This window comes from Phoenix dactylifera, chromosome 9 (assembly GCF_051530095.1).
Source record: "Phoenix dactylifera cultivar Ajwa chromosome 9, Ajwa_hap1_PhDact_Kaust_v1.1, whole genome shotgun sequence".
In the NCBI taxonomy this organism is placed as follows: domain Eukaryota; kingdom Viridiplantae; phylum Streptophyta; class Magnoliopsida; order Arecales; family Arecaceae; genus Phoenix; species Phoenix dactylifera.
Window position 1 is genome coordinate 15703849 of NC_143198.1, and position 12439 is coordinate 15716287.

The 12439-nt window shown below is 43.6% G+C and overlaps 1 protein-coding gene across 5 annotated transcripts in view; it reads left to right on the plus strand.

The window, feature by feature from the left end:
- Window positions 1-12439, plus strand: part of LOC149752853 (uncharacterized) — a 32526-nt gene that overhangs the window by 2434 nt on the left and 17653 nt on the right. Inside the window, exons 2-3 of one of the 5 annotated variants that reach the window (XM_089925329.1) lie at window positions 1803-2067; window positions 7200-8535. In XM_089925329.1, the coding sequence (XP_089781455.1) occupies window positions 2018-2067; window positions 7200-8457 (1308 nt within the window). In that variant the 5' untranslated portion in view covers window positions 1803-2017 and the 3' untranslated portion in view covers window positions 8458-8535. Of the gene's footprint in view, window positions 1-1802; window positions 4823-7199; window positions 8536-12439 lie in introns of those variants that run through there. The other 4 variants (XM_089925331.1, XM_089925330.1, XM_089925328.1 and 1 more) reach the window with 4 other exon arrangements.

Consider the following 12439-nt stretch of genomic DNA (forward strand, 5'->3'; position numbering starts at 1 on the left):
GCATTTTAGGGTTCATTTGTGTATTTTGGGTTTATTGGGAATTATTTTGTGTAAGGGGGTTTTATTTTAATTATTCTTATTTAGGCCCTATTTATAGGGGATTTTTATGTTGATTAGGGTTAATGAAGAATTAAGCATTTTCTTTCCCACGTTTTTCACTTCTTTCTTTCCTCTTCTCGTTCTTCCTCTCCTCTTCTGTTCCTTTTCTCTACTGTTTCCCTCCCTTCCTCTCCTCTTGTTCTTCCTCCCTATTCTCTGTTCACTATTTCAGAGACCAACTTATCACCACTGCAGCCATTCCACCTCCTGGTTCGTCATCAACTTGGTATCAGAGCGAAGGCTTTGCCCCTGTTGCCAAAGTCCGATCCAGATCATCAAAGCCTTCCTGTGAAGACCGTGTTGGGCACTTCCTTCTCCTCTTCTTCCGGCTACTTATTCCAAACCGAGAAACAACAGACAAAAAAAAAAAAAACCTTCTGTTGCCCCTTTCTTCTTTCACAGTTCTCGCACAGAAGGCCAAAAGGAGAACACCCCTGCGCCGGATCTTACCCGCTCGTCGTCGCACCTGAGCCTACCACCGCCATCAGTCGTCACCGCTGCCTCCACCACCTGCAGCCACCATCAGCCGGTGTATGGCCGAACGTCGCCGGATCCTTGGATTCTGGTTGGCGCACGAACTCTATGCGGTACCCCGGCCACGGACACCGGAGCATGTCGAAGGGCCACGAGTGGTTCCCGTCACCGGAAAGAAGAAGAACGTCACCGCCCTCCTTGCGGCCTTGTCCCTCGAATCTGACGATACAACCGCCGGCCACCACATCCTTGCAGAATTCATCCGCCCTCGTGTCGGTCGTCGCAAGCCCGCAGCCGCCGCTGCGTCCTCCGCCCCGCCCGCAGCCGCCGCCGTGCCCACCGCCGAGCAACCCGCAACGACCACCGAGCAACCCGGGTTATCCTCCTGCTTCGATCGGGAGGTTGAAGACGAGTGATAACGGGTAAGTTCTACACCCGTTATCCCTAATACCCGTTAGCCCGGATCAAAAGTCCAACAGTTTAAAAAAAAAAATCACGTGATCTACACGTGCTGGGCTTCACAGTTATCGGAGCGGGTTTCAACCGAAATCCGAACCCGATAACCCGAACTCGATAAGGTTCCAAAAAAAAAAAACACTTACCTCTATTTCTGCCGAAAGGAAACCCAAGGGGTTTTGCCGCCATCGCCGTCGCCACCGCCTCCGCCGCCGTCGCCAAGATCTGCCTCTGCCTGCACCGCTGCTGCTGTTGTCGCCCCGCTGCTGCTGTCGTCGCCCCGCCGTCGCTGCCGTGGCCGTCGTTGCTCCTCCGCCGTTGCGCCACCGCCACTCTGCCACTCGGTTCCCACCGCGCCACCCAAGCTCGAGCCTTTCTCGCCAACGAATACCACCGCCGCCGAGCATTCTACCCGAGCTCGCTGCCTGTGCCACTCCGTCGCCGCCGCCTCCATTCGAGCCGCTTCCTGCCGCCGCCGAGATCCGCGATCGCCCGAGACCATCTTCTCCCTCCCCACCGAGCCATGCCGCTACTCCAACGCCGACACATGCCACCGCAGCTCCGCCGCCTCCGTTTGCCGCTACACCAGACCGCCGCCTCCACTTTCTCCTTCCCCCTCCTTCTAACCCTCTCTTCTCTCGAACCGGTTCCCTCTTGTTTCACTTCCGCTTTTCTCTTAGGCTGACACTACCCGTGGACATTCAACAGACCCACAACCCTTCTTCAAGCCCACGGCCTGCATGCTTGTTTACTCTTTCCACTTTTGATCCCAGGCCCACACAGCAGGAGTCTGCCCCTTTCTTAACCCCAAACCCACAAGGCTGCCAGCCCTTTTTTCTCAACTGCGGGTCAGAGTCCAAGCAATCGGCTGCAGGTCCTATTACAGGCCGATCCAACATCTTCTGCAGCCCATTCTAGAAATCCAGAAGGCTCTTGTGCTGAAGATCCAGGTCTATAGCTCCAGCTAGTTCCGCCCGGTGCCAACTTCATGTCCGAGATTCTACAACGGACGCTTCCGGTTGACTGCATTCACCACAGGTAATAGGTTCTTCCTCCTTTGGGCTTGTTTATCTAATTGTGTTCTAGTTCTCTTGCATGACAGCTATAATTGAAAACTTACTTTTCTGTCATCTTTTGCAACCTTGAACATATATTCCCACATCCGTCCTATTCACTCTATAAATCTAGATATTAAATTAGCACACCCTAGCGATAGGATAGTTCTCAACATACATAGATCAGATTACTTTCGGACTTTGAACGACTGTAATACGTGTTTGCAACCTAATTTCTTATAGTGACCAATTTTCTACCTTAATTTTGAAATAACCAAAGTACAAATTAGTAATATTTAATTTTAAGTTATTTTGTGAAAATTTGCTGATTTTCGAATTCATAGTAGATTGCATTAGTAGGTTGTCTTGCATTGCATTTGGTAAGTTAGGGTTCATTAGTAGCATTGCATATCATATCACCAACTAGAGTAGTCCCTGCATGCCAACCTGTAGTGGTAGAGAGTACCTCCTCACTGACTCTCAGACCCCTTTACCCACCATGGACCCCAGAGTTCTACAAGATATTTTGAAACAATTAGCTGCATTACGAGCTGATCAAGACGAATTCAAATGAGAGATCCGTGCTCTAGTGCAACACCCTAGGACTCCTGAACCGTCAACCCCAATCGCAACTTATCCCGAGTTTGGTTTGACCACACCACCTGTAGCTTTTCCCCATCTCCCTAGGAACCAACTTCCTCTTGATCACCTGCGCGATCTTGACGAACGACTACTTCGTACCGTCCGAGTAGATGCTCCCACATTTGCTGGTCAATTAGAGCCGAATGTGTACCTTGATTGGAGAGCAGCCATGGATAACTATTTTGAGTGGTACAAAATGACTGATGATCAAAAAGTACGGTTTGCTAAAATAAAGCTTATTGGGCAAGCTCACTGGTACTAGCATAACGTAGAACATAGGCGTGAGACCCAGAGGCTTCCACGTATCACCATCTGGGAGGATATGAAAGAAAAACTGAATTAGAAGTATCTGCCATTCTCTTACCGAGAACGCCTTATGGATAGGTGGCAGAAATTAACTCAAGGAACTTCAACCGTTGCTGATTACATTGCACGATTTGAGGAGTTTCACATGAGGTGCGGTGTAATCGAAGAAGAGACTGTTACTCTTTCTAGGTTTTGGGCAGGACTCTGCGAGGAGATCCAGAAAGAATTAATCCTCCGAGAGATTACCACCCTTGGCCAAGCATACCAGTTGGCTCAAGATGTGGATAGTTTCTTACGAATCCCTATAGTGAGACATACCGACTTTCGATCCATACCCCCAGGAGCCCGACCTAATCAAAGCTATCTCCCGCAATCCAGACCACTCTCCAACCATCCTATCTAGCCCGGCTCTAGCCAAACACCGACTAGGCCGTTCCCGATGCCTATTCAAAGTACGTCAACTAATAAAGAAAAAGGCATATTAGGGTCCAACCCGCCCTCAAGAAGCCAAACCCAGTGTTTCAGGTGCCAAAAGTTTGGCCATATCGCGTCCCAATGTAATGCCAAGACCTATTTAATGACTGAACTGGAAGCAGGAACCCAGGAGACTGAATGTGTCGAAGAAGTCTATGAACCAAACATCGAGGATTTTGTAGAAGACTTTGGAGACGAACAGACCAGGTTAGAGTTTGTCCAGCCTGCATCCCAATATGAGCCCACTGATCGGAATGACCAAAACCCTAGGCTTCATGTGGTTAGATGTACTCTAGCCCAAACAAAGACCAAACAAGATTGGCGTAGAACCTCCCTATTTTACATGCTTATTAAGATCAATAGTAAAACATGCAAAATCTTATTTGATAGCGGGAGTTGCATCAACGCCATTGCATCTGGAGTTGTTTCTCGCCTTGGCCTGAAATCTACCCCTCATCCTAATCCATATAAAGTAGCCAGGGTAGATAAGACGTCTATTTCAGTATCAGAAAGATGCCTTGTCTCGATTCAATTCCTATCTTATAAAGACGAGATTTGGTGCGACTGCCTTCCGATGGACGTAGGTCAAGTCATTCTAGGAAGACCTTGGTTATACGATAGGAACGTCACACTTCATAGTCGGTCAAATTCGTATAGCTTTATGTTCCAGGATCGGAAAATTATACTGAATTCATTGCCTCCTAGAGAGCCCGGCCTTGAGAAGAAGGGTGCTACACCACGAAAAGATGAGTCACTTCACATCATTACTTCGAAAGAGGTAATAAAAGATATCGAAAGCCAATCACCTGTGTTCACCCTTGAGGATAGGGTTATCAATGTGGAGTCAAATTTCGAGCAACCGCCCGCAGTAGTTCCCCTGTTGGAGGAGTTTCACTCTATTTTCCCTAAGGATCTTTCAGATACACTTTCTCCGATGCGTGATGTCCAGCACGTAATTGACCTCATTCCTAGAGCATCCTTGCCAAATCTTTCCCATCATAGACTCAATCCAAACGAGCACACTGAACTGAAACATCAAGTTAACGAACTCCTCACTCAAGGGTATATTCGTGAGAGTCTGAGTCCATATGCTGTACCTGCACTCCTCACTCCTAAGAAAGATGGCTCTTGGAGGATATGCGTCGATAGCCATGCTATCAATAAAATCATGGTTAAGTACCGTTTTCCTATTCCTAAGCTGGACGACAACTATATGTCTGGTGCTATAGTATTTTTCAAGATTGACCTAAAGAGTGGGTATCACCAGATTCAGATTCGTCCTGGGGATGAATGAAAAACTGCCTTTAAAACTAAATGTGGAGTGATCGATTAAAACCCCGTTTGATTTTGATGAGCTCAAAGCATTGGAGTATATCTTGTGATTACTAATGAATTCAATTGAGTGTTTCAGTGAAAATCCTGTCCAAGTGTCTCTAGACTTGGTTCATAGCATTTTGGATAAGTTAAGAAGTCTGCATGAACCAATGTCTGAGATACGAGTCGACTCCCGAGTTTCACGAGTCGACTCCAAGCGTATCAAGGTCACTGGCACGAGCTCGAGTCGACTCCTGATCAGTACGAGTCGACTCCGACTGAAAACAGACAGAAGGACAGAAGAGCAGTTTTTCAGGTCTGAGATTCGAGTCGACTCCAGTGGAACGCGAGTCGACTCCCAGCGGTACACACAGAAAAAGTCAGAGAGCGTTTTATGGACTCTGAGATTCGAGTCGACTCCCGCAGTACGCGAGTCGACTCCGAGACTGTGCGACCATCGACAGACAGAAGACCATGTTACTGCCTCTGAGATTCGAGTCGACTCCCAGACAGCTCGAGTCGACTCCAAGACAAGCTTCACGTCAAAAGGCAGAAGACCAACTTTCGGAAACTGAGAGCCGAGTCGACTCCAAGGAAGTTCGAGTGGACTCCAAGACTGGATGAGCCAAAAGACAGAGAATCGGGAGTTCGGGCTCTGAGATTCGAGTCGACTCCCAAGACAGTCGAGTCGACTCGAGTGGACAAAATTTAAATTTGGATCTACGGACTACAGAGGATGAGCCGACTCCAAAATTGCCAGGTCAGCGCCAGAAGTTGGCGAGTCGACTCCGGGTCAAGACGAGTCGACTCCCAGTCAAGACGGCAACTTTAATTCAAACTGGGAACAGTTGCCGAGTCGACTCCGGAAAAGCTCGAGTCGACTCCTGCTACAGCCGAGTCGACTCCTGATCGCGCGAGTCGACTCCAACCCACCAACGGTCACATTGTCAGGCTGCGCAGAGTGTGCAGAACGGCCAGAAAAAGCAGAGTAACGGCTAGTTTCCGTGGGGGTTGGCTTAAATAGCCACAGAAGACTGTAGCAAGGTAGAGAACACACATTCCACTCCTAGCATTCAAGTCTTCAAGCTCTCTAAGTGCTCTTCAACGAGAAAAAGGGAAGATCTGCATTTACTGCTCCACCAACATCTTCCCAGCATTCAAAGCTTCCTCCTCCTGCTTTCAAGTCGATCACTCTTTCAAGAGGAGACCGGAGTTCCAGAAGCCACACCTCTTCACCATCTTAAAAGCGTTTGAGGGCTTCTAACTCCTTTACGATTATATTGTTTTAAATCTGCTTTTTGAGAAGCTATTTTCTGTTTTCTTCTATCTCGTGTATTTACTTGATTCAATCGGGGGATTGAATCAAGGGGATTAAGGTTGGTTGGTGAGCCGGTTTAAAACCAACGAGTGTAAGGGTTTGATTGTGAGCCCGAGAAAACAATCGGGGTTGGTTCTAGTCGGTGAGCCTGGAAAAACCGACCGAGTTCGTTGTGAGCTCGTAAAACAACAAGTTCGGTTGTGAGCTTGCAAAACAACCGGCTGTAATCCAAGGGGGTTATAGTGAAATTCCCAAGTGAGACTTGGGGAGTGGACGTAGGAGCAAGGGTTAGCTCCGAACCACTATAAAACCTTGTGTTTGTAGTGCATTGTCTCTCATCTTCTTTCCCACACATTACTCACAGCACTTAGCTTTAATTAAATAACTGGCTATAGTATTTAGTTAATCATCCACAAAGTTTTAATTAGCTAAGTTAATTTAAAAACCCAATTCACCCCCCCCCTCTTGGGTTGTCTATCTGGGCAACAAGTGGTATCAGAGCCAAAAACTCTTCCACTCAAGAGTTGAAAGATCAAAATGACAACCCCATTTGGATCTTCTCACATTGAGGGTCAGTCCACCCAAAGACCTCCTTTCTTCAATGGATCCGACTACTCATACTGGAAGGCTAGGATGAGAATATTCATCCAAGCCCAAGACTATGAGATGTGGACCATTGTAGTGAATGGCCCATACATCCCATCCACATATGTAGAGGGTGTTAAGGTACCCAAACTAGAAACGGATTGGGATGAACATGACATGAGGAAGGCACAACTAAACTCTAAAGCAATGAATGTGTTTTATTGTGCCTTAGACCGTAATGAATTCAATAGAGTTTCAACTTGTAATTCTGCAAAAGAAATTTGGGACAGACTTGAAGCGACCCATGAGGGCACGAATCAAGTCAAGGAATCCAAAATAAACATCTTGGTTCATAAATATGAACTATTTAAAATGGATTCAAATGAAACAATCACAAGCATGTTCACTAGGTTTACTGATATTGTCAATGGCCTAAAAAGCCTTGGCAAGAACTATACTAACAGTGAACTTGTCAGGAAAATCCTTCGGTGTCTACCAAGGTCGTGGGAAGCCAAGGTGACGGCGATCCAAGAAGCTAAAGACTTGAACAAGCTTCAACTTGAAGAGCTCCTTGGATCCCTGATGACGCATGAGCTTACCATGAAACAACACAACGAGGAAGAGTCCTCCCATAAGAAAAAGGTAATAGCTTTAAAATCTACTTCTTCTAACAAGGACCTGTCTTGCAGCAGTAGCAGTGAAGAGGAAGAAGATGAGGAAGATGGTGGTGAGGCACTTCTTGTGCGCAAGTTCAAGAAGTTTATCAACCACAAGAAGACGTATCATCAAAGGAGAGGTCCCTCAAATTCCTACCGCAGAGACAAAGGTAAGGAAAGGGAAAATGAGGGGATTGGGTGTTACGAGTGCAAGAAGCCGGGACACATAAGAGCAGAGTGCCCCTTACTGAAGAAGGGGAGTAAGTACAAGAAGAAGAAGGCACTTGTCACCACCCTATCGGACTCCGACGCATCATCTTCATCATCGGATGAAGAACAAGAAGAGAAGGCCAATTTCTATTTTATGGCCAACAAAAATGAGGTAATTTCCGATACGCATTTTGATTTTACATTTGATGAACTTTATGATGCGTTCAATGAATTAATGATTGAGTATAAGAATATAAATGTTAAAAACAGAGAACTAAAAGTAACTAACCAAAGTTATATTCATAAGCATGATTCATTAATTAAGGATAAAGATAATCTCACCAAAGAAAATCTAGAACTTAAGACAAGCAACCAACTCCTAATTAAGAAGACTAACACCTTAACGAAAGATATTGAGAAACTAACAAAGGAATTTTCAGATCTCAAAAATCATAAACAAGTCTTAAACAAGGATCTAACTAAAGAGCTAAATGATCTAAAAACCGAAAATCAGACATTAACTAAAGAACTAAATAAATACAAACCCTTAGTTGAAAAATTCACATATAGTTCTGAAAAGTTAAACATGATACTTAATAATCAACGAGCCGTATTTAATAAAGCGGGTTTAGGGTATAAACCAAGGAATAAGCAAAAACTTCTTAGTAACTTCTTTGTTAAAGCTGGGGAAACTAAAATTAAGAAAATAACTTGCTTTTGTTGTGGAATAGTAGGACATAAAGCAAATGCATGTAATTTTAGAAAAAGTAAAACTAAAAGAAAAAATAAAAGGGTATGGGTTCCAAAAGGAACCAACTTGACTAACCATGAAGGACCCAAGAAAACTTGGATACCTAAGATGACATGATTTGCTTGTGTAGGAGTGTCTTGCAGCCAAGGTCAACAAAAACTGCTGGTATTTGGATAGTGGCTGTTCAAGGCACATGACGGGTGATAAAGATCATTTTTCACCCTTGAAGCTAAGAAGGGAGGTGCTGTGACTTTTGGAGACAACAACCAAGGTCACATCATTGGTATTGGTAAAGTTCAAATCACCCCTTCTACCTTTATAGATAATGTTAGATATGTTGATGGTCTTAAGCATAACTTGTTAAGCATTAGTCAATTATGTGATAAAGGATATGATGTTATGTTTAAACCATCACTATGTATTATAACAAATCCTAATGATAATAGTTTAGTTTTTAAAGGGATGAGACGTGGAAATGTATATGTGGTAGATCTAGAAGACCTTACAAAACATAACCAATGTTTAGTTGTTAATGAAACTAAAGAAAATGATGCTAGTTGGTTATGGCACCGTAAGTTAGGTCATGCAAGCATGGACACAATAACTAAACTAGTTAAAAGAGACTCCGTGATAGGTTTGCCAAAATTAAAATTTGAAAAGAACAAAATATGTGAAGCATGTCAATTTGGCAAACAATCTAGAAACTCTTTTAAATCCATAAAATGTGTCTCTACTTCTAGGCCTCTAGAATTACTACACATGGACCTATTTGGTCCAACTAGAACAACAAGCCTAGGTGGAAATAAATATGGTCTAGTTATAGTAGATGATTACTCTAGGTACACATGGGTCATGTTTCTAGCGCATAAGGATCAAGCATTCTCTATGTTTAAGAAGTTCCATAAGGAAGTAACAAATGCTAGAGAGTCCTCAGTTATAGCTATTAGAAGTGACCATGGTACCGAATTCGAAAATCAATTATTTGATGAATTTTGTAGTAAAAAGGGGATAACCCATAATTTCTCAGCACCTAGGACACCACAACAAAATGGAGTTGTGGAAAGGAAAAATAGAACCCTAGAGGAAATGGCTAGAACGATGTTATGTGAAAGTAACCTCCCTAAGTACTTTTGGGGAGAAGCCATTAATACTTCTTGCCATGTATTAAATAGAGTTCTATTAAGACCCATCATAAAGAAAACACCATATGAACTGTGGAAAAACAGAAAACCAAAGGTTAACTATTTTCATGTTTTCGGATGTAGGTGTTTTGTACATAATAATGGGAAAGATAATCTAGGGAAATTTGATCCAAAATCTGATGAAGGAATATTCCTAGGTTATTCTACAACTAGTAAAGCCTATAGAATCTTTAATAAAAGAACCCTAGTTATAGAAGAATCTATACATGTTGTTTTTGATGACTCTAGTGACATCTCATCTAGTAAGAAGGTTAATTTTGATGATGATATTGAAATACTTGAAGAAAAGATAGATGAGATGGGATTACAAGATGATAATCAAAAGTTGATTGAAGGAGAATCATCAAACCAAGAGCCTATAGTGGATCATGGGCTAACTAAAGCTTGGAGGTATGCTCATGGGCATCCTAAGGAACTAATTCTAGATGATCCATCCCAACCCGTTAGGACCAGAGCATCCCTTAGAAATTTGAATAACCATCTAGCTTTTGTTTCACACTTTGAGCCCAAACGTATAGAAGAAGCCGAAAATGATGTAAATTGGATAAATGCAATGCAAGAAGAACTAAACCAATTTACTAGAAACAAAGTGTGGGATCTAGTAGAGAGACCTTCTGAATATCCAATTATAGGTACAAAATGGATATATAAAAATAAGCTAGATGAAAATGGAATTGTTATAAGGAATAAGGCTAGACTAGTAGCAAAGGGTTATAATCAAGAAGAAGGTATAGACTTTGATGAAACCTTTGCTCCCGTAGCTAGACTTGAGGCTATTAGACTATTATTAGCATATGCATGCTCTAAGGACTTCAAGCTATATCAAATGGATGTAAAAAGTGCTTTTCTAAATGGGTTTATTAATGAGGAGGTATATGTGGAACAACCTCCTGGTTTTGAAAATCATCAATACCCCAATCATGTGTATAAACTGAACAAAGCACTTTATGGACTAAAACAAGCACCTAGAGCATGGTATGAGAGACTTAGTAAATTTCTATTAGAACATGAATTCTCTAGGGGAAATGTAGATACAACATTATTTCTGAAAAAGAAAAATAAGGATATGTTATTAGTACAGATTTATGTTGATGATATCATTTTCGGTGCTACTAACAATCGCCTCTGCGAGGAATTTGCTGATTTGATGCAGAGTGAGTTTGAGATGAGCATGATGGGAGAGCTGAACTACTTCCTCGGGCTTCAAATCAAACAATCTGAAGGAGGCATCTTCATCAATCAAGCCAAATATATCAAGGAGATGCTCAAGAAGTTTGATATGGAGGGAAACAAGTCAATCAGCACCCCCATGAGCTCATCATGTAAGTTAGACCAAGATGAATCAGGTAAATCTGTAGATCAAAAACTTTATAGAGGTATGATAGGTTCTTTACTGTATCTTACTGCAAGTAGGCCTGATATTATGTTTAGTGTGTGCATGTGTGCTAGATATCAGGCTAATCCTAAAGAATCACACCTAGCTGCAGTTAAGAGAATCTTTAAATACTTAATAGGAGCTAAGAACATAGGGCTGTGGTACTCTAAAGAATCTAGCCTAAACTTAATAGGGTACACAGATTCAGACTTTGCTGGATGTAAGCTTGATAGAAAAAGTACCAGCGGGTCTTGTCAATTTCTAGGAGAAAACCTAATCTCATAGTTTAGCAAGAAACAAAACTCGGTTGCATTATCCACTGCAGAAGCTGAATATGTTGCAGCCGGGAGTTGTTGTGCTCAAATCTTGTGGATTAAACAACAATTAGAAGATTATGGCATTAAACAAGATAAAATCTCCATTAATTGTGATAATACAAGTGCCATAAACCTAACTAAAAATCCAATTCAACACTCAAGAACTAAACACATTGAGATAAGACATCACTTCATAAGAGATCATGTATTGAATGGTGATGTGACTCTCCAATTTGTTTGTACTGATAATCAATTAGCAGATATTTTCACAAAACCCCTAAGTGAAGAGAGGTTCAGTGTACTTAGGAGGGGATTAGGAGTGATTGACCCATCCTAGTGGGAGTTTCCACTAGATTAATTGATTTTGATGGTTAAAATGAGGTTAAAATAGAGTTTCTATTCAATGATCATCAAATCAGATCCCAACTAGGTGATTTTCCCTCATTTGGCACGGTTATAGCATGATTTTTAAGTGCGTGCCAAGGTTAGAAACGACTCGAGTAAGTTTCAGAGCCGGCTCCTAAGGGGGAGTCGACTCGCGCATTTGGGGGAGTCGACTCGCAAAGTTGGCAGCTGAGGGGGAGTCGACTCGCACATTGTCGGGAGTCGACTCGAAGTCTACAGGCGCATAAGGAGAGTCGACTCGCGCATTTTCTGGAGTCGACTCGAGGTCGAGTCGACTCGCGACTCAGGGGAGTCGACTCGCAGTCGGGATCCGACTTTTTAACCCTAGGTTTGTCGTTTCGCAAACACTTTTTCTCAAGCCGCCACTGTTCACAAAGCCCTAGAGCCGACTCCTAAGTCATCCTCGATCGTCTCCAAGCCCTTTTCCCGTCGATTCTTCGCCGGACATTGAGTTTCCGTCCGTTCCTAGGTCTTTTCAGGTCAGTCCCGAGCTTCCTCTATCGATCCTTCTTCGTTCTCTAGGTTTTCATCTCGTTTAGGTCAAGATGCCTCGCAAGGGAGTTGTTAGAAAGAGGTCCCGTCCCGTGGCCGGTCCCGAGCGGCGCTCCAAGGCGCGGCACGATCCCGCGAGGCAACCTCCTCCGGATCGTTCCCCGTCTAGGGTGGTTCATGTTAGGCCGTTGGCCAGGAAGGCCGTCACCTCCGGGAGGTATGTCACTTTCGACTATCTCTCCCGGGAAGGATTCACCATAGGCGATAGGCTTAGAGCCCAGGGTCTAGAGTACTTCCTCACCTTGGAC